The sequence below is a fragment of the Ostrinia furnacalis genome, unplaced genomic scaffold, assembly GCF_004193835.3.
Source record: "Ostrinia furnacalis isolate ACB-3 unplaced genomic scaffold, ASM419383v2 OfSCF6932, whole genome shotgun sequence".
Lineage (NCBI taxonomy): Eukaryota > Metazoa > Arthropoda > Insecta > Lepidoptera > Crambidae > Ostrinia > Ostrinia furnacalis.
Genome location: NW_021137171.1, coordinates 398,204 through 421,311, shown reverse-complemented (window position 1 = coordinate 421,311; position 23,108 = coordinate 398,204). Strand labels below are relative to the sequence as shown.

Here is a 23,108-nt window from a genome sequence, read left to right as displayed (position 1 = left end):
TCAATTTTTATACTTTTTTCAGATTTTTCCGAAATTTGACCTAAAAACTGCTTCAATTTTTTTTCTCGCGTGATTTCAACAGTTTTTTTTATTTGATATTAATATCGAATATGTCTTTATTCAAATAAAATAAATTTCTGATCCAGATAATGATTGAATAGCTAGTTACGAGCCGCCAAAGTTCAACAAAAGTACAAACCACGATAAAAAATTCTACTTCAAATTCGATTGAAACAAAAATTAATGGTGATAATGGATTGCCAATAATCTTAAAAATATCTCCAGCTTCTCTTCTTTCCAATGATATATCACACGTTGTAATTGGATATTGAAATTTATCAAAAATTCAAAGTTTATGGAAGAAAATGGAGTAATAATACAAAAATTATCCATACAAAGTTGATTTTGAATTTTTTTAATTTTTTTTTCTTTATAATGTGATTATTATTTTTAAATTCATTTTTAAAAAAAACACGAAAATAGTTATGAAAAGGAGTATAGCAGAAAATATGAGTTGTTTGAAGAAACTTTGTATGGATAATTTTCGTAAATTACTCCATTTTCTTCCATAAACATTGAATCCCAACTAATATTATAAATGCGAAAGTAACTCTGTCTGTCTGTCTGTCTGTCTGTCTGTCTGTCTGTCTGTCTGTTACGCTTTCCCGCTTAAACCTCGCAACCGATTTTGATGAAATTTGGCATAGAGATAGTTTGAGTCCCGGGAAAGAACATAGGATAGTTTTTATCCCGGTTTTTGAAACAGGGACGCGCGCGATAAAGTTTTTCTGTGACAGACAAAATTCCACGCGGGCGAAGCCGCGGGCGGAAAGCTAGTTTTTAATAAATTTCAATATCTAATTACTACGTGTGATATGTCATTGGAAAGAAGAGAAGGTAGAGATATTTTTAAGATCATTGGCAATCCATTATCACCATTAGTTTTTTCATAAATCGAAATCGAATTTGAATTTTTTATCGTGGTTTGTACTTTTGTTGAACTTTGGCGGCTCGTAACTAGTTGCTGAATCATTATCTAGATCTGAAATTTATTTTATTTGACTAAAGGTTTATTCGATATTAGTATCAAATAAAAAAATCGGTTAAAATCATGCGAGAAAAAAAAATTAAAGCAGTTTTTAGGTCAAATTTCGGGAAAATCTGAAACAAGTATAAAAATTGTGATATCTCCTAAACTATAAAACTTTAGTCATAGAAAGTAAGGTTCAATAATTAGCAAATGACCTCCTCTATACGCGTATTAGCTATGGCGGGTTCAGTTCCAGTCACCCTGTATAAAAGATAAAAATGTTTGGAATGTTTAAATGCCTAGCTCGCTATAATTTGTATATTTTAAAGACTGTAAACCCTTGAAAAGAAGGCTGACAATAGTGACTGAGTTTCTTGCGCTGTTTCTTCTCAGCACTGGCCCATTTATTGTCCCGAAGCAGTGGTAGGGTTAATATTGGGACGTGTAAAAGTGCTTTTTTAAAAGCCTATTTGCAAAAATAAATGAATTTTATGAATGTTAATTTTTAATTTTATGAAGTTACTTCACTTAGGTAGGTACATCAATCGATTGAAGTCTTATCAATATGGTTCTAAATTACAGGGCATTTATAATTCAGCATGGGCCAATAAGTGTCTAGTGTAGAAACCTTAGTAACGGTTAGATTGATTGCACCAAATTACGGTGCATACCTACCACTTATCTTCGAGGGAAATGATAGGTACTTAAATTTGAACCTTACTCACTTGTACATAAAGATGTAGGTAAGTTTCTAACATACATTGAATAAGTAGGTATAGAACTGCACTAAATGGCGGACTTATTGACGAAGAGCCATCTCAATCAGTGGCATTACGTCCGCCACTGTACAGTGTTTTTGTGCAAAAAGTAGGTATAAGTAATAAATATAAATCACTTGCTTAAGTTTATGGTCCATTACACTTTGATCACCCAGGTGATCGAAGTGAACCCCAGGCGATAATTTGGTGTCCTTTGATCACCCATGGATAAGATGACCTGGATAATAAAAGTGGACTTCCGTTGAACTATTATTTTAGTATCCTTTGATCATCATCATCATCATCATCTCAGCCATAGGACGTCCACTGGTGAACATAGGCCTCCCCAATGCTTTGCATGTTGCCCGGTTGGTAGCGGCCTGCGTCCAGCGCCTTCCTGCTACCTTTTTGCGGAAATCNATAGCTTGATATGTTGGATCCTGGTCAATAAACTGCTCCAGTAGGTGTTGCTTATTATATAAGCTTTGCATATTTTGGTATAGGATCTTAAAATGTTGATCTGTGGCCACGAAATGTACGCTTGCCGTCTTTATTTTGTTGCTGGTGAATATCATTTTTGGCTTCATCTGTGTTTGTTGTCTCTTTCTTCTGGTCCTTGTGGGCAACATCTCTTTTATTTTCTGTGTTTGTAGACACATTTGTCTGGTCTTCTTGGGCAACTTCCTTTTTATTTTTGAGATAAGCTCGTTTTCCATCAATAAATAGCTGGTTATTCTTTATTATAGCATAGTGACCGCTTTTCCGTGCCAAGTACATTTCATCAATCATTTTTTTCCTGGCAATACGTGCAGTCTTATCTAAAAACTCTGACACTGAGAAACTAGTGTTTTGAAAACATTCTTTATTATTTATGATGTATTTGGTCATTCTTTTGCTGATTAATTCTATTACAAGGGGGCGTGTAGAATTTTTGTTGAATCGGCCGATTCTGTAGGTATCTTCAATGTATCCTGTTAAATCTACGTGCAGAATATCCTGGAACAGGTGATGTAATCTGTTGTATAGATTGCCTTCAGGTTCTCTATAGTGTTCAGCAAAGCCATGGATTACAATTTTTTTATAATTCTGTTCAGTGTTGTTACTGGTGAGGCCGGAGCTGGTTTTGGTGATAATATCATCCATTTGTTTTTTCATAGAGTCATTTTCTTTGGTTAGCTGTTCTATTTTTATATTTAAGTTCTCTATTTCCTTTTTTCTATTTTCATTTTGTTCATTTAAATTATTCGTAACAGTGATGAACTCTTGTTTCAGGATTTTCATACTATTACTGATTTCTTTTTGGATTGTAGCTTGTAACTGTGATATAATTTTCGCATTATTCTCTTGGAGTCTGTTCATAATCATATCACTCAAGTTTTGCAGAGTCGTGTTAGGCAGCGATACAGTTTCTGTATCAGCATTATCAGGATTAATGGTGTCCCCTAGCAAGCTCATATCTTCAGAGCTAATTGTCTCGTTACAGGTAGGTGCAGGTTTTCTAAATGTAATATTGACGTTTTCAGGTGAATCATATCTTAGTTGTTTTTTAGTGTAGTCTGTTGGGTGTATTGGTGTATCTGAGTTTCCTGTTTTTGGCGCCTTACAATAGCAAGCCTGACATTTCCATTTATTTTTGTGTTCAGTTGTCATTATGTAGAATCGCTTGTCAAACACATTCGCACACTCCAAGTCATAATTACTTTTGCATAGGGAGCAGGTAAGATATTCCCTTTTTGGCAAGGTGCGATAGCATCCAGCGCATTCCGAAGACATTTTTGTGGTTTGGTGTAAATATTGTGATACTATAATAACGCCCTCTGTTGAAGTTTTATGTCAAAAGTTTACTCGTTAGAGTTTCGCTGTCGTAGTTCTAGTTCTATCAGATAGTTCACCAATAAACGCATAGATGGCGTTAAACAGTACAATGAGGATCATTTCGATTTTTAGCTGTGAATGCAGATTTATAGGGCTAAGAAATCCTTAATACACAGTGCAAAAATTTTTGTTCTACGACAAAAAATGACGAAGTTATGGCCAAATTACTAAAAAAGTTCACTGACCGCCCGGCGCGGGGACGATGACGTCATTATATCCGATCCGAACGCTGCCGGCGTACTGCGTGGATAGAAAATATTTTTTTCTAGCCAAATTATCAGTTTTAGANATTAGTACGCCGGCTGCGCTCGATTCGGATATAATGACGTCACGCGGCCTTGCGTACGTTGACTTTTAGCGGCAAAAACGGCCTATGTTTATTACTTAATATCTTCGTAAGTAATGGTCCGATTTGGATAATTCAAAAAGATATATCTTTCTTATGTCTTAAAGATTAACGTAGATACTAGTTTTATTGAATTTTCTACAACAGTACTGATCCTCATTCACAATTATGTACAACTTTTCATAGAACTTTTAAAATAGCAAAAGACGTTATAGATGTTTTTTCACTTTAGCACTTTTATAACTATGTTTAGTACTTTGTGTTAGTTTATAATTATCGTTTTTCACTATTTTAACTCGAAGATTTCCAAAAAAAGAGGCATTTATAAAGTTTTCGTCACTTATTCACTGCAGGATTGTTCGGTTACTTATTCACTTTTAAACAAGTCTGATCACTTTGCAAACACTCACACGTAATATTTAGCACTTTGTCTATAAAAGTTGTTAGAATTTTTTGTAGTTTTCACTGATTTACTATTTTTACGACTTTAATTAACGCGGAGCCCATGTTTACGTTGCGCGTGGCGCCCTCTCTCCCTATACGAGACTATAGTTGTATGTGCCCTGCCCAGTGCCACTTCAGCTTGCTAATCCGTCGGGCTGTGTCAGACTTTAGTTCGTTTGCGGATCTCCTCATTTCTGATTTGATCTCGTAAAGAAATACCGATCCTTTGATAACCAATAAATAAATCACACCTCCTTGAATAATCAACAGATTACTAATAATCCCGTTAACCCCTCGTGGTAAGCTAATTAATATTTAGCTTCCATATGGGTCTATTCCATATTATGCTTGTTCCGAGTAGGTTCACCATGATAGTCGAGCGGCGGCGGGAATCGAATCTGCGTTCCTCGTATCACGAGTCGGCCAGTCCGACACCTTCACCGTTTTATCGTCATTGTGTCGCTTTAAAAACTTATTGTAGGTAAATTGGCAATTAAAATCTCTATGAAACATTTTGATAAAAACAATTATGTTTGCATGTTGTCATAAATGATGCAGAAATAAAAACAAGGTACTTATAGAAAACTTAACAAGTTTATATTTCATAAATACTTTTAGTCACAGTTAGTTATAAACAGTTATTTTTATTAAGTGCATTAATATTATAATACTTGACANCTGCCGTTATCAGTGAGTGATAGCGATTACGCCGCGCCCGCCCGCGCCCAGAGCCGAATTGCCGAAACTACGGCTCACGGTGAGGTGTCACTACTCTCATATAGGTAGAGATAAGTGCCTAGGTAGATATCTTCTTGTACAAATAACAGAAAAATATAAATAGAGAGCATAGTAGAGATGCACAAGAACATGGATTTCGGTTCATAAAATATCTCTTCTCTACATTTAATTACTTGATAAAACTAAAAAAAAGTCCCAAGGTGTAGTAGGCTGGACTTGTTCATATTTTCTCATATTGAATGTTTGATGCCTACTATACGACTATCGATTTCTATGTGTTAGAGCTGACCCAGCTAATTAATTTAATCGAATTTAATTTAACAGGATTTAACGTCTGTATTTGTATTAATGTGTTATATTGACAAGGAAGTTAGTAATTAATTACATTAATCATTAAGTTTTACATAAATATTTGTTATCGCTAGCCGGGGCCCACTCTGTGGTCCTGCTACGAAAAAAATCTCGTACCTAGTAGGTATCGTCGATCGTCGTAGATGTCGTAGCAGTGCCGTCTACGAATACCAAACATGTCATTATGCTACGAAATGCAAACATAATAGTCCCGCCCGAGTCAGGAGACTTTGGCAATCACGAAAACCCTTTATGGTTTCGTTCGTTCGACTAACAGCTATTGTTTGGGAAAACATATATTTGCATTTGGTGGCTTTTTATCAGATAGAATATGTGTTATTTTTATGTGTGTTTGTTTTCCTATGTAAATAAAATAAACACTTCTCACATCTTTTTACGACCTACGATTTAATTGAGTAAACATCTCTTTGATTGTAAATTAGTTTTTAAACTGACACAGTTCAATCAATTTGTATCACATAATTCCTTAATTAATACATTTTATCATATCATTAATCTCTTACGATATTGCCCAAGCCCATTGCCTATCAGATGGGACTTTGGCACGTGATCCTTGCAAACGAAATTAGTTTCTTTCGCCTTGATCTTGACCTTGCGCCAGCGTTCATAATCGCATTCACGCATCATGCACTAGGGTCGTGCCATGTCACAGTCACACGTCTTGTTGTTCAATGTTTTTGAGACTTTGGCGCATAAAATTAAATAACGTAGATTTCACAGTATTATGACAAAATGTTACATTACGTGTACTTACTTAGTTACTACATAAATAATGTATGGCTTACGCAGTCTTTAAGCAACATGAAAAATATATTATTATGTTTGTTATAAGGTAAGTTAATGTGTTGTTAAAGCAGCTAAAATTAATTTATTATTTATTAGTTTGGCGTCAGCCTAAACGATCGAACCTAGGAATGACGCGTGGGTTGTAAACAAACAATACACCGCACGCTACGCCGACGAATCAAAATAAGTGATGTCTTAGTAGTCAACAATTTTAATATCTCAAAATGAAGTTACTTCACATACATCAATCGATTGAAGTCTGGTCAATATGGTTCTAAATTACAGGGCATTTATAATTCAGCATGGAGCAATAAGTGTCTAGTGTAGAAACCTTAGTAACGTTTAGATTGATTGCACCAAATTGCGGTGCATACCTACCACTTATCTTCGATACTTAAATTTGAACCTTGCTCACTTGTACGTAGAGATTTAGGTAAGTTTCGAACATTCATTGAATAAGTAGGTACCTATAGAACTGCACTAAATGGCGGACTTATTGACGAAGAGCCGTCTCAATCAGTGGCATTACGTCCGCCACTGTACAGTGTTTATGTGTTACATTAAATAAATATAAATCAGTTGCTTAAAAGTTTATGGTAATCATACCTAATAAGATTTTTTACAAGGGAGGTATTTGACCGCACTGGCACCTGCCTGGTGTTAAGTGAGATGCTGTCTAGGATGGTACATAATATCTGCCCTGTAAGTGCCTCTTCACTCTCGCTTTGAAAAGGCCCGGATTATAGTGTTCGGGAAATACAGCTATTAAGCTAAATAACTGACTTTTATAAACAACGTAATTGCAAATTAGTCTTTTTACATTGAAGAATAAATGCCTTTTTTTGTCGAAGTTATACTAGGAGAAAAAGTAAATATTTTTGTTCGTTTTTTATATTTTATATTACCTAAGAGTCCAATAGAAGAAAAAGAGATCTCAGTTGATTATTATGTTATCAATTCTAAGCTGCAGCTACTGGCAAAGAGGCAAAGCCACAATTAATGTTTAATAAATAACTGAAAACTAGATGGTTGATTGAAAGTCTGATAGCATAACTTGGAAATCTAAGACTGATCATGTTGAAAGTTCAAATAGCATTAATAAAAGTTGATTTGTGACATTATTTGTTTCATTTATGTGTTCAATACAAAAGTGTCCATTAATGGATGTTCATAATTGGGTCCATGTCCATGACTGGGTGTCCATTACTGAATTTTTGATGTCCATCAATGGTGATTTCGTAAATTTCACTTTATATATTTTTTATTAATTATCTATTAAACATACAGGATTTCTGGTTTTGTTTAAACGTTCCTCATGTATTTGAGTGCCGAAAAAAAATCACCACTTTTGTATCGTCAAAAAACATCCCATTTTTAAACGAAATTCTAATTTAGTGCGCTTAACATGTCCATGATTGGTGCCGTCACCCTACTTTGATCACCCAGGTGATCGAAGTGAACCCCAGGCGATAATTTGGTGTCCTTTGATCACCCATGGATAAGATGACCTGGATAATGAAAGTGGACTTAAGTTAAACTATTATTTTAGTATCCTTTGATCATCATCATCATCATCATCTCAGCCATAGGACGTACACTGCTGAATATAGGCCTCCCCCAATGCTTTCCATGTTGCCCGGTTGGTAGCTGCCTGCGTCTTCCTTAAGATTTCGTCGGTCCACCTTGTGGGTGGACATCCCACGCTGCGTTTTCCGGTACGCAGCCTCCACTCCAGAACCTTGCTGCCCCATCGGCCGTCAGTTCTGCGTACTATGTGCCCTGCCCATTGCCACTTCAGCTTGCTAATCCGACGGGCTGTGTCTGACTTTAGTTCGTTTGCGGATCTCATTTCTGATTCGATCTCGTAAAGAAACACCGATCCTTTGATAACCAATAAATAAATCACACCTTGAATAATCAACAGATTACTAATAATCCCGTTAACCCCTCGTGGTAAGCTAATTAATATTTAGCTTCCATATGGGTCTATTCCGTATTATGCTTGTTCCGAGTAGGTTCACCATGATAGTCGAGCGGCGGCGGGAATCGAACCCGCGTTCCTCGTATCACGAGTCGGCCAGTCCGACACCTTCACCGTCTTATCGTTATTGCGTCGCTTTAAAAACTTATTATAGGTAAATTGGCAATTAAAATCTCTATGAAACATTTTGATAAAAACAATTATGTTTGCATGTTGTCATAAATGATGCAGAAATAAAAACAAGGTACTTATAGAAAACTTAACAAGTTTATATTTCATAAATATTTTTAGTCACAGTTATAAACAGTTATTTTTATTAAGTGCATTAATATTATAATACTTGACAGGTGTAAAGTTAAAGCTGGCATTTTGAATATCACAGTTGGCAGATGTGTTCATACACTTGTTTCTCAAATAAAGAATACAAGCAGATGAATATTGTTGTTTTCTTTTGAGCTCATTTATTTGTGTTAACACAGGATCATGGTCCGAAATGTCTAAAATCTGGGCCATTCTACTTGACTCAAATACTTTGAATGGGCAGCCTCCTTCAGAACAAGCATTGTCCACACCTTGTATTATTCTACAATTGACCGAGTTGTAGTTCTTTCTACAGCCCTCCAGACCATACATGTGTCTTATCCCATATAAATATTTCTTCTCATCTTTCTCCCAGTTGTGGCAGCAACTATGATTTCCATTTGGACTCTGCCTGTATTCTGACCTCCAAAAGTCTACAGCTTCATCTATAGGCATTCCAATGTCTTTCAAAAACAAACTATAGTGGAATCTCTGCATGTGGGACAGTCTATGTTTCTTACGTAAACACTGATGCAAGTTCAACATGCAAGGAGGGAACAGTGATGATACACTGTCAACATTCTTACTAAGTAAAACATTTGTATCATATTTGCTACTTAACAAAGGCCTTATTTCTCTCTTGACTTTTAACATTAGTTCAGATATTCTTGGATCAATTTCTAGAGCTCCTATCTTAGTTTTAAACAGTCTTTCATTTAAATTAGTACAAAATAATAATATCAAAAATTGTTTCCATCTTCCACAAGTGATAAAAGCTATGCCATTTTGAAGTTCCACTTGTCTTTTAGCTATAAATGAAAGACAATGTCTAAAAGGGAGACTAATTTTGTGTACTGAGCACTGTACACTGTGTGTTGGTGAACAAACATGCTGCGCCAAATCTTTTACTGTCATGTGTTCACATAATTTTTTGAGGGCATCTATGTACACCGGCGTAGACTCTTGTTTTCGTATACTCCTGAGTAGTTTTTTTGAAAAACTACGCAAATCATAAGCAGAAATAGCTGATAAACGACGTCTAAACAACTCTTGTTCAGACTTCAAAAGGAAACGAGTAAACTCGGTTTCCTTACACATGATACAAACAATACACAGCACGAAATGTCCTATATTATCGTAAATGCTTCCTTCGATCAAATATTCATTGTAATAGGTTATTTGGTCGTTCTTCAAAATCGCTTGCAAATAACGCAATCTTTCCAAAGCAATTTCTTCTAATAAATGTACTGGTATATCGCCTTTCACTGCATTCAAATAGAAAAAGGACATTTTTCATTATCAAAACAATTATTTTCTTCACGAAAATCACAATTTCATCTTGAAATGAAGAAAATAAACAAAAATAGTTTGACTTTTGCAGTGGGCACTACTAAACGTCAATGTCAATATATTTTGACAGTTGTTATTTGAACGTTTTATTTGATGACGCAAGAACGAGTCGCCTTTACCTTTATTCATGGAGAAGTTAACTAATGTTGGACCAACCGCTTCCTGCCAAAGTTATGATCATTAACCTGTTAGCCGCTAACCCATATCAAAAGCGGCGCGATCCCAGGCCAGGCGCCAAACTAGAATATGGGCGCTTGAAACAGTAAGAAAAATTATTTTCTGTTTTGAAAATAAAGGCCCCTATCAAAGTATAAATGTATGTAAGTTTAGGGTTATAGGCAATCGTAAAAATACGCACAAATGAATGAAAGCATATAAGGTCTAAAGTATTTATTCAAGGAATGTTTTGATAAGATGTTATTGTCTTCTACAAAAAAAAAACGTGGCGTAGAGTGGAGGGTACGCACGCCACGGAAAACTTTGTCTTTTATAGAAGACCCGTGGGCCCCGGGCCCCGTGGCGCTGAAAAGGTTAAAATAGCCTGTATTATAAGTAGAGATGGGTAGTGGGTAAAAACCCATTTCACTCGATTGGGTTAAAACTGGGTGATTTGGGTAAAAACCCGGTTTTTACCCAGTGGTGGGTTCTGGTGGGTGAAAACAAAAATAGCGTTTTTTTAAAGTGAGAAGTGGTATTTGTTGCTAAGGGGGCGTTCTAGTGTTACGTAATGCAATCTGGGGGGAGAGGAGGTCTTGAAAAACGTTACAATGCATTACAGTGGCGGAAGGGCGGTTCGATTTCAAGTTTTTAAGCAGAAGTACTTTGTAGTTGGACTAGTTGGTGTTGTTATTTGTAACTTTATACCGTAATGTCATCAAAGAGAGAGTTTGGCATCTTTTGTTAGGATATAGAATTTTATCATGAGATGACATGTTGCTGGCAGGTTTTATTTTAAAAGTAAACAGCATTAGAATAAAGTTTGAAAATAATGACAGGTGTAGACAAGCAAGAAAATGTGACATTGTATTATTGTATTATTGAATTTTGATAGAGTCAGTTGTAAATGTTTTAATATTTAATATGTAATAGATTTTGATAATATTTTAATAATAAAGTGTGTGTGAAGTATTGAAGTGGCGTTATTATGATTGAATAACCTCCCAGGAGTTGTGTAGAGAGGCACACTCCTCGAACATCTTTGGCATCCTCTTTGGGGTTTTTACCCTCATGTGGGTTTTTACCCGGGTGGAAACCCATCTCTAATTATAAGTAAGTATTTCTGATGAAAGGAATGTATTCTAATGAACATAATACTTATTATATGAGCTGAAACATTAAAATTATTGCAGTATCAATATCTGAATAGTTATCAAGCGACTACCAAAATTACTAATATATTTATAAGCAGTTTAATGGTTTTATACTTACTTTCTTCATCAAAACTGCCATTGAAGGGTTGAAAGAGTCCCTATCAAGGGTAAAAGGAAAAATCATAATATTTTTTTCCAAGCGGCATTTTAGTGCTAACAAAAAAGGGAGATGTCCTCGGAGACGATAAATCGATTACAAAAACAATCTTGAGACGTTCAAATAACAAACCAAGCCATACTTGAGAAAATCACTGCTCTTGCTTGACATCATGAAGCTAAAGATAAAAATGGAGGGCAAAGTTGGAACAAAAACTTGAGTCAAATACCTACTTATATCTATCTCGCTCTCTGTGGCCCTACCTCTCTTTTTGNCTGCTCTTGCTTGACATTCGCTTGGAAAAAAAAAACAAAAACTAAAAAAAATCAAAGCTTGGGAATGTGATGTGATTACATGGGGACTTTTATTTTCAGAAATATAAATAAATTGGTGTAATTAAAACGGATTGGACTGAATTATATTGTGTATTACTTTAGTCTATGTGATTTGGTGATGTTGTACTTGTGAGATTGTATTTTTATTGATAATATCGTATATGCGTTGTTTGTCTGGCATGTACATATATCGGAATTTCCTAAATAGAATAGGCATTTCATGTCGAGAACGCGTATAAAAATAACATTGAAGTATCCCGAAAGAACGAGCTTTCGCCTGCGCCATGATTTTTGTGATTTCCAGGAGGATATGCTTGCACAACTTGTTGTTTTTAGCTGGTAAGTGACTTCTGGAGCCAAACATTCTCTACTTTGAATATCAAACTGCTGAATAGGGATGTTTCTGATTCATAATGAAAGTTTTTATGTCTAAAATCCAGTTTACTTGATTTACTTGTAGTTCTATAACATTACCTCCATAAAAACAATTTGTTGTTGTTCTGTTTTTTCTAGTAAATAAATAACAATAAATGTATCAACATTTATTCATGAGTTAAATAATGGTACCTAGGTTCTAGTTATACCAATAGGCATTAAATGGGATGTTAACATTATCCTCCATCATCCGCTAAAATTTTTTAAATGCATGCAATTTTTTTAAGGTATTATCGGCATAGCATTGGCAGCACCTCCAACAGATGAGAACCTTCCTCCAAGACCTAAAGAAGGTGGTGTGTCCACACGGTTCTGTGAATTTTACAATGACACCAAACCGCCATGTGACCCATCAATGGACTCATTTTGCACACCAGTTGCTCCCACTGTAGAAGAATGCCAACCAACCGAAACAGACAAAAGCAGCCACTGCTTCGTTCTATGGCAATATGACAACATCACTAACACTGCCTACCCCAAGTTCAAAGGATGTTTCCTTGACACAGTCTCCTGTACCGACCGAAGTCACCTCTGTAGACTGCACAACACCAAACTCCCGCTGCTCCATTGCTGCTGTGAAGGTGACATGTGTAATCAAAACGCTACATTCCCTGGCCTGGAAGTAGTCATGTCGCAAACTGATGCTCCACCTGAAAAAATACCAGCATCACCAGTACCAGATCCTGAGGATGACACGAAAGCTGTCATTGCATACACATTGACGCCATTATTCTTGCTGTTTGCCATACTAGTAGCATGCTACTTCTTGTATAGACGGCGTAAGGGCAGCTCATTTGCTGAGCTCGCTAATGGTGAAGCTTCATTATCGAGACCACCCTCTGCAGGTGGTGGCATGGAGAATGAAAGTGGGGGATTGGTTGGACAGGTGTCATTGTGTGAGGTTCGGGCCCGTGGACGTTTTGGTGCAGTCTGGAGGGCGAAGCTAGGTCCCCTTGATGTGGCAGTGAAAGTGTTTCCGTTGCAAGACAAACAGTCATGGTCGGCTGAACAAGAAATATACCGACTGGCACGCATGGATCATCCAGATATACTTCACTTCATTGGTGTTGACAAGAAAGGGGATAATCTTCAGGCTGAATACTGGCTCATTACTGCATTCCATGAGAAGGTATGTACCATATTTTGTGTGACACATTCTTAACTACTTATAATGTCCTATTGTTGCTTACAAAAGTAAATTATTCTAATAGGATAAACAGATCAATTTAGAAGCATATTATGTCTGAACATTGGGGCCCTTATTGCCTCTGAGCAAGACGAATGCCATAAATAAAAAAACCTCTATTGCCCATTTCCTCTTGGCTTCCTAGACAGCTATTATCTTAACTGTGTTGCTTGTAGTAGGAAACATGTCATTGAAGGAGTTTCAAAGTAACAATTTTGTCTGGCAGGGCTCACTTTGTGATTACTTGAAAGCCCACACGCTCACATGGGCGGAGGCCTGGCGCGTAGCTGTGTGCGTGGCGCGCGGGCTGTCTCACTTGCACGAGGAAGGCGGCGGGAAACCAGCGGTGGCTCACCGAGACTTTAAATCCAAGAATGTCCTTCTCAAATCTGACATGAGCGCTTGCATAGCCGACTTTGGCTTGGCTCTTGTCTTCGTAGCTGGAAGGGGCTGTGGAGACGCACATGGACAAGTTGGCACGAGAAGATACATGGCCCCTGAAGTCTTGGATGGTGCGATCAACTTCACAAAAGACGCATTCTTGAGGATAGACATGTATGCATGCGCCCTTGTTCTGTGGGAGATCGCGTCAAGGTAAGCAACAGTTTTCTTTTTCCATTTTCAAGGGTTGACAGAAAACAGTGGTTACATAATGCGACACCACATTAAAAAATATTTCTATCAGTCCAATGTTAAATAACATGAAATAATTAAAATAAATATTATAGTATACAATCCAGATAGATAGTAAAATCATCGTCATTATTATTTAGACAAAAACAGAACATTTATTATTACACAATATTATCATTCGGATGTGATTATACATTTTTATCTACATTGAGTGTGGCGCGAATTTGAGCTTAGTAATAAGTAGGTACTTTAAAGCATGTTTTGATAGCGCTTATTGCGTCTAATAATTTTTCAGGGTGTATTTTTACAAACTTACAAGCTTCAAAAATGTATCTTAGGCTAGGTAAAGTGAGTACATTACATTTCTTCAGGGTTTGCATTAAATTCTAATTATGTTACAATTTTAATTTTATCATTATGTTGTTTGTCATTAAAATAGGTATTTGTAACAGCAAATTAATTTATGATTAGTCAATTATTTTATATTTTCCTGTTATTCTATGTTTATGTTGTATTGATTTAAATAGCGCATTCAATTACAAAATCAAATAACAATAACTCAAATGTATTCAGTAAGTTAAATCCATTCTATGCATGCTTAAAATCGTGTCTGAATTTTGATTGCGACGCGTTGCGCCGGCGCCGCCGAGTGTGACGGCGGGAGATAATAAACGGTTTTACATAGTTATCTGTCGTGTAATCGCTATAGCGTTACCATAACTTGGTTTTTGTCGATACGTAATAGATAAGATAACTTAATAAGAAGTATCGTGCTCTCCTAAAAATAATTGGTTTAAATATTGGTAATGAAGCGATTAATCAAAAAAGAGCTTCAGTTGATTCAATTAATAAATTGAATCCAGTTTGGTTGGAGCATTGTTTTATTTTTTTAGAATCGTTTTCTAGTTCTGAATGAAGTGATAAGTTAATAAAATGATACTTAATAAAATTATTTAGGTACTGTAATATACGGTTTACTTATTTTTCAAGACATGTTCCTATGTTAAAAACCCGATGTATAACAACATTCTTCATACACATACCTAAAATGTATAGGTAGGCATTCGTACTTCATTTTCATCAATATTAGTCATAAATAAAAATTAAACAGTATCAAGATCGTTTAATCCAATTTCCCCAGTATTGCACTCAACAAAGTTTATTTTCCCCATTTGCCATGAGATTCTGGTACACCTATACAAATTATGCAATCAAACTCTTGAGCCTTTATATGCACATTCTGCGATCAAACCAATATGCACCTTAGTGCGTCGTGATAGCGAACCCACTCAATGTGAGCCTATTATGGCTGCGCATACGGCGCCTGATCGGGTTTCGTCGATTTGACATTGAATCGAATGCAGTTATTTTCGATGATGCGGATTTTTCACGTTTGTTTATTAAGGCCAAACTCATTTAAATGTAATCAAGTAAATATTTATAGTATTTTATTGCTAATTATAACTGTTTTAACGTGATGAGTAACATTTTAATTAATTACCTACTTAGTTTTACATTAGTCAGTCTAATTTGACATATTTTTTTTATTACTTAACTGTCTTTTCCTACGTTTATCCTCGTGTAGTAGACATCGGCCTGTATTATGAAACGACTCACAATTTATTTAAGAAAAAATGCAAATAAAAAGTTATGTAGACAACAGCTGCAAATCAAGTAATACGAGGGCTGCACTAAAAGTATCGGGAATGGTATATTTCCACTGTTCCTATCACATTAAAATATTTTTAATTGCAAACTCCTTGGTTTTAAGCANAGAAGTACCGAGTTTGAAGCGTTCATGAGCAGACATTGCAGTTGAATATTCAAGTTCTGAATTTGATTATTGATGAATAATAAAATAAATCATACTAACTCGATTGATGGTTTCATTTAATTTATTTAAACCAGGTTACCTATAATAATATTTTTTCGTTAATTTATGAAAATATCAAATTAGCCCGTAATCCTGAATCCTGATACATAAAGTTAGCCTATTCATTTAACACAGGTACGACTGTACTCAGTGTTGCACTATCAAATGCAATTGACGCGCCTCTATGCCAGGGTTTTTATGTTCCTGGTCAGGCTATAACTGTCTTTTCGTACGACTTTGCTCGTGTAATACCTAGCTAGACATCGGCCGGTATTATGAAACGACTCTCACAACTTATTTAATAAAAATATATAAATAAGAAAATTATGTATTAAATGACAACACCTCACATCAAGTCATTGTAGTTTATGTATTAAATAGTTATACAAGTAATAGGTGAGATTTTTCAACAAAATTGTATTGCCTGTTTGCCAGTTCACATTAGGTACATGACTACAAAGAGCTAGAGATGCGCTTTCGAAGTACATATTTGAAAACTAATAAGCACCAAAATGCCCATAGATGCAAAGATGGCGGCGCGGACGGCTCGTCGCAGTACCGGCTGCCTTTAGAAGAGGAGGTTGGCTCTCACCCGACCCTTGAGGAGATGCAAGAGGCAGTAGTGCAGAGGAAACTGCGCCCCCACATACAGCCGCATTGGCGGGACCACCCGGTAAGGAAAACTAGACCTTATACAATGTGAAGAAGGTATACTTTCCTTTAGAGATTTCTGCGCTGCGCCATCTACATAGTCCTAAACCACCTGGTAAGACATACGAGCCCTTATGTCATTTACGTAAGGTATATTTTCCTTTGGACGGCTCGTCGCAGTACCGGCTGCTTTTAGAAGAGGAGGTTGGCTCTCATCCTACACTGGAGGAGATAGTGCAGAGGAAACTGCCCCCGCACATACAGCTGTACTAGCGGGACCACCCGGTAAGGCATAAGATACTTTATATCGCTTACATAAGGTATACTTTCGTTTGGACATTTCTACGCTGTGTTATCACCTAAACTTAGCAAAGCTTGTCGCATAATATGTATTGTACTCTGTTATTAGTCCAGTACGACAGGCCATCATATCCTGAAGGCGATACCCGATGATAATGAGTCATTACTTTTGGTACTTTAATTTTGACAGCCCCAAAAAAGAATGCCAATTGACTGGTGATGTCATCAGAGACAGAGATAAAAATTCCGGATCTAACAATCGCCAGCTCAATCATTGACCCGCAACATCGTTTCCAGGGTCTATCCGTCCTATGCGACACGATGGAAGAGTGCTGGGACCACGACGCCGAAGCCCGGCTATCGGCGTCGTGCGTCGTGGAGCGGGTGACCGCCACGCGGCCGTCGCGTCGCAGCCCTGACACCGCGCCGCTGCTCATCCACGACCTCGCCGCGCAGCCCTGCTGACCGGCCGCCGACCTGCCGCTCATCGAGCTGTAGGGATGAGGCGGTACGTAGATCTTTAGGTTACGTGATACCCGCGTAGGTTTTTGTTGATGTTATCTGCGCAGAGACAACCCTGTTATCATCCATCCAGAACAAAACTTTGTTGCATGTCATCCGCTCAGAGACAATCCTTTTTTAGATGTCACCCGCGCAGAGACAACCCTATATTCATGTCATCCGCGCAGAGATATCCCTATTTGCAAGATGTTTGCGCAGAGACAACCTTAATTTGTATGTGTCACCCGCGCAGAGACAATCTTACTTTAAATGTCATCCGCGCAGAGACAATCTTACTTTATGTCATCCGCGCAGAGATATCCTAAGTTGCACATCTCCCACGCAGACAACCCTATATTGCATGTCATTCGCGCAAAGACAACCTACCTTATGTTGCATTTCATCAGAGAAAATTACCATGTCACTGTTGATAGTTAAATCTATATTTATTCGAGCCAAACCTATCCTCTTTTAAAATAATACGACAATAAACCAACACTCATTTCTCGCGCAAATGCTTCCACGAGCGGGTCTTCTGTAGTTTCCTATTGTATGTCTACGTGTTGAGCATTTTTGGGGATTTTTATCATAACTTCTAGCAAAGTCCGTGATAGGTAATAATAAGCATTTTAAAACAGTTTCACCCTCAATATCGATAAATAACTCTGAAATAGACATGTCTGCAAGAGTTAAGTTTAGGTCACGCACTACTGAATATATGAAATGAAACGCCCAATGTTATTAGAGAGAGGAATAAATGAGGCACTCTTTTTGCAAAGTATAATATCACGCAAACTATAGCCGAGCTTTTTCATATCTAACCTTGATTGATGAACGATTTAAAGCAAATATATCGTGTTCGAACATTATTAAACGATAAATACATCTACTTTATAACCGACAATATTCTTAGACGAGAAAGCTTGTAAGTAATAGGGCATATTTTATTGTTAAATCAGTTATTTTAATTTCTTAGTATCCATTGCCTGCCTCGAAGTAAATTACTGCCAAAGTATAATATATATCTGACAAAATTCATGTGGATGACCGTAAAAAATATGTGGCTTCGTGCTGCACTGAGCTTTACAGCTAACGATCACGGCATGCCGCAGTTAAAACATGTTTCGATTCGGAGTAAATTGTGGAGGTGCTTGACCGACTCCGTCTGGCGCACTCAGCCAAGAAATTCATTCGGGCGTGGATTATTATAAATTATAATGAAATATATTCGCGACAATAATCCAGTCGAACGTAACTATCATTTGACGTTGAAGTAAGAAACGTTCTTTTTATGATGCTGTAATTTAAATACCAGAAATCATTCTTCTTTTCTACTTTTATTCGTCCCTACCTTAATATATTTATTTTTCGCGCCTTCGTCATTATAATAAATAAAATATTTAAGGCATGCACTTTTGACTTAAGCATAGAAATTATTACTTAAATAAAAAATAAATCATACTACTTTTCTACTATACTATAAAATAATATAGGTTCAATAAAAATCCCTGAAAATGCTCATACGATTTAGATCGCGGTTGTGTGCGTAAAGAGTTTAAATATAAAGACAGAGAGAGAAAGACAAACGTAGAGGTTTGTCATCATAAATATTATATTTTTCAATATGTTACACCATGTGATGCTCCTTATTCGAGTACAATTGAAATATATAAATATATTTAGCCAAAATATAACAGATGTTTATTCAAATTCAAGCACATAAACAGATTATCTTGAATAACTATAGTTTTTAAATGATTCGAGCCTACATGGTTTGAAACCTATATTAATGTAAGGAGCTCATTTCGGTGCCTTCATATTATTTTATTTAAATAAAAACCTGACTAATAAATTGTCGTTTGGCATGTGAATAGTTTGTCCTTTGTTTTTTCTGACGGTTGTCAAATTTCAAATGAGAGAAAGAGAGAAAGTATCGTTCATCTGTTTACCCGCTAAACAACTTTTATTAGAAAGGAGAATGTATACCGAAGTACAAGAAAATGTATAGAAATAAATTAAAGACGCGCTCTGTGAATAGTTGACTGTAAAATTTGTTTTTTTTTATTACACAAGACGAATATAAAATCGTATGATTGAAAGTATGTAATCAGTGATTCTAACTTTGTAACATCGGTTAGAGACTATGGAATGATACTTGTCAAGCAAAAAATATGACCTTAAACTTTTATTTTCTCTAGCTGATTGCATACTTTTAAAAGAAGAATTAATTTTATATTTTAACTAAATTGACTTTACCCTTTATGTATCATAAAATTAGTATAATTATTTTGAGCTATTTTTTAATAGTATTTTTTCTCAATTACATAACGTAAATCAATTATTTTTTATTAATTAATATTTTGATAATGTATTTACCTGTAAGTACTAAAATTTACTATTTTTTGCAGCTCTTAATGCAGCTTAATGTTAAGTTATATGTTAACGTTATTGTTAGTGTTCATTTACATTAGGGGTCCTATTTAGTTCGCAAATGTTAATCAAAATCTTGTAAATACCTTTTGGGATACTTACATTATAGTTATCTTGCCGAAATGTTTCAATAGTGAGGACCCTTTAGGAAGACTGGCATTAATTTAATTGGTCGACTCTGGCTTTTCGAACACCGATTGTAATATGCACTTAATAATAATTTGATAATGTGTGCAGTAGGGTTACTCGGTTAACTCCTTTTCTGTATTTTCGGTTATCAATCCCTCTCACTCCGAAAGACGAGCGGCAGAGACAGATTGATATTAGGGATAATCCAGCTGGGATTTCGAAGATATTTTAATTTCTATGAGTTTAGATTTTTCTAGTCGTATCATCGAACTCCCACNCGCCCTCGTATTGTAGTTATAATAGGTGAAATTTTGCAACAAAATTGTTTAACCAGTTTACAATTTTACTATTGACTGTACAAAGAGGTAGCAGTACGACTTTATGAAATTAGAAATTAATAAGCTCCAAAATGCCCATAGATGCAAAGATGGCGGCGCGGACGGCTCGTCGCAGTACCGGCTGCCTCTAGAAGAGGAGGTGGGCTCGCACCCGACCCTTGAGGAGATGCAGGAAGCAGTAGTGCAGAGGAAACTGCGCCCGCACATACAGCCGCACTGGCGGGACCACCCGGTAAGGAAAACTAGACCTTATATCATGTGAATAAGGTATACTTTCCTTTAGAGATTTCTGCGCTGCGCCATCTACGTAGTCCCAAACCACCCGGTAAGGCATACGAGCCCTTATGTCGTTGACATAAGGTATACTTTCCTTTGGACGGCTCGTCGAAGTACCGGCTGCCTCTCGAAGAGGAGGTGGGCTCGCACCCGACCCTTGAGGAGATGCAAGAGGCAGTAGTGCAGCGGAAACTGCGCCCCCACATACAGCCGCACTGGCGAGACCACCCAGTAAGGAAAACTAGACCTTATATCATGTGAATAAGGTATACTTTCCTTTAGAGATTTCTGCGCTGCGCCATCTACGTAGTCCTAAACCACCCGGTAAGGCATACGAGCCCTTATGTCGTTGACATAAGGTATATTTTCCTTTGGACGGCTCGTCGCAGTACCGGCTGCCTCTCGAAGAGGAGGTGGGCTCACACCCGACCCTTGAGGAGATGCAGGAAGCAGTAGTGCAGAGGAAACTGCGCCCGCACATACAGCCGCATTGGCGGGACCACCCGGTAAGGCAAACTAGACCTTATATCATTTGAATAAGGTATATTTTTCATTGGACGGCTTGTCGCAGTACCGGCTGCCTCTGGTAGAGGAGGTGAGACTACCCTCGGGACCACCCGGTAAGCCATACGAGACATTTCTGCGTTGCCTCATCTACATAGTAATCAAATAAAAATCCAAATCACCCGGTAATGCATACAAGCCTATGTGGCCTTAAAATCTGAGAATTCAGTTTCAACTTTTATTTCAATCTTACACCCTTATCTTTAGAGATGGGTTTCCACCCGGGTAAAAACCCACATGAGGGTAAAAACCCAATAAAAACCCGTTTCATTCCACCCGTGGGTGTTTACACCGGGTGAAAACAAATAATTTTATAATTATTTCAATTGGTATCTTTTCTTAATTTTTATTGAATTTTTCTCATTTAAGTTTATTGATTAATAAGTAATAAGTCAAATTTAACACTAATATGCATTTATATCGTGGCCAAATCGTAAAATTGATCACGTTATGATGATGTGACCAATTATTTTATAAAATGGTGTTATTTCAAGAATCGTTGAACCGATTTACTCTCTCTTTGATGACATTACGGTATAAAGTTACAAATAACAACACCAACTACAAAGTACTTCTGCTTAAAAACTTGAAATCGAACCGCCCTTCCGCCACTGTAACGCATTGTAACGTTTTTCAAGACCTCCTCTCCCCCCAGATTGCATTACGTAACACTAGAACGCCCCCTTAGCAACAAATACCACTTCTCACTTTAAAAAAAACGCTATTTTTGTTTTCACCCACCAGAATGGGTGATAATGGGTAAAAACCGGGTTTTTACCCAAATCACCCGGTTTTAACCCAATCGGGTGTAATGGGTTTTTACCCACTACCCATCTCTACTTATCTTAAGGTCCAATAACATTCAAAACCTTACCAAACCAGAGCTTACAATCACAATCTCAATTATTGACCTGCATCATCGATTCCAGGGTCTATCCGTCCTATGCGACACGATGGAAGAGTGCTGGGACCACGACGCCGAAGCCCGGCTATCGGCGTCGTGCGTCGTGGAGCGGGTGACCGCCACGCGGCCGTCGCGTCGCAGCCCTGACACGGCGCCGCTGCTCATCCACGACCTCGCCGCGCAGCCCTGCTGACCGGCCGCCGACCTGCCGCTCATCGAGCTGTAGGGATGGGACGGTACGTAGATCTTTAGGTTACGTGATACCCGCGTAGATTGTTTTATGTTTGTATCATCTGCGCAGAGACAACCCTATATTAAAATTATAAAATTATCACTTCACGGGATTTATTGCAACAATATCTATTTTAACGGTAAATAAAATATAAAAAATGCAACATAATAGTTTAAAATATTATATAGCAACCCTATATTGTCATTTACCCAGAGATAAAATGTTGTTGCATGTCATCCGCTCAGAGACAATCCTTCTTTAAATTTCACCCGCGCAGAGACAACCCTATGTTCATGTCATCCGCGCAGAGATATCTCTATTTGCAATATGTTTGCGCAGAGACAACCCTAATTTGTATGTGTCACACGCGCAGAGACAATCTTACTTATAATATTTTACCGCGCAGAGATATCCTAAGTTGCACATCTCCCACGCAGACACAACTCTATGTTGCATGTCATCCGCGCAAAGACAACCTACCTTATGTTGCATTTCATCAGAGAAAATTCCCATGTCACTTGATTGTTAAATCTATATTTATTTGAGCCGAACCTATCCTCTTTTAAAATAATAAGACAATAAACCAACACTCATTTCTCGCGCAAATGCTTCCACGAGCGGGTCTTCTATAGTTTCCTATTGTATGTCTACGTGTTGAGCATTTTTGGGGATTTTTATCTTAACTTCTAGCAAAATCCGTGATGGGTAATAATTTCTAAAAATTAAGCTTTTTAAAACAGTTTCTCACAGATAAATAACTCTGAAATAGACATGTCTGCAAGAGTTAAGTTTAGGTCACGTACTACTGAATATATGAAATGAAACGCCCAATGTTATTAGAGAGAGGAATAAATGAGGCACTTTTTTGTAAAGT

General features: G+C 37.0%; 2 protein-coding genes across 3 annotated transcripts; one reads left to right on the top strand and one right to left on the bottom strand.

Annotated features, from left to right (window-relative positions):
* Positions 1-8,626: 8,626 nt before the first annotated feature.
* Positions 8,627-10,010, bottom strand: LOC114362920 (DNA primase large subunit). The gene has a single exon (XM_028318508.1). It carries the CDS (start codon positions 9,918-9,920, stop codon positions 8,628-8,630), a length of 1,293 nt encoding a protein of 430 aa, XP_028174309.1. The 5' UTR covers positions 9,921-10,010; the 3' UTR covers position 8,627.
* A 1,739-nt stretch (positions 10,011-11,749) lies between these two features.
* LOC114362919 (activin receptor type-2A) lies at positions 11,750-22,652 on the top strand. 2 transcript variants are annotated; one of them, XM_028318507.1, is made up of 5 exons: positions 11,750-12,121; positions 12,445-13,346; positions 13,630-13,997; positions 20,340-20,490; positions 22,028-22,652. In XM_028318507.1, exons 1-5 carry the CDS (start codon positions 12,067-12,069, stop codon positions 22,193-22,195), a joined length of 1,644 nt encoding a protein of 547 aa, XP_028174308.1. In that variant the 5' UTR covers positions 11,750-12,066; the 3' UTR covers positions 22,196-22,652. The 2 variants fall into 2 exon arrangements, with proteins under 2 accessions (XP_028174308.1, XP_028174307.1); XM_028318506.1 differs by lacking the exons at positions 20,340-20,490; positions 22,028-22,652 and adding exons at positions 16,432-16,582; positions 17,158-17,434.
* The last annotated feature ends 456 nt before the right edge of the window (positions 22,653-23,108 follow it).

Excerpts from the sequence above, each read along its gene's own strand:
- LOC114362920 (XM_028318508.1), bottom strand. The coding sequence starts at position 9,920 with ATGTCCTTTTTCTATTTGAATGCAGTGAAAGGCGATATACCAGTACAT.
- LOC114362919 (XM_028318507.1), top strand. The coding sequence starts at position 12,067 with ATGATTTTTGTGATTTCCAGGAGGATATGCTTGCACAACTTGTTGTTT. Across the intron at positions 13,998-20,339 it reads CTGTGGGAGATCGCGTCAAG|ATGCAAAGATGGCGGCGCGG; the intron begins GTAAGCAACAGT and ends AAATGCCCATAG. Across the intron at positions 20,491-22,027 it reads CGCACTGGCGGGACCACCCG|GGTCTATCCGTCCTATGCGA; the intron begins GTAAGGAAAACT and ends CATCGATTCCAG.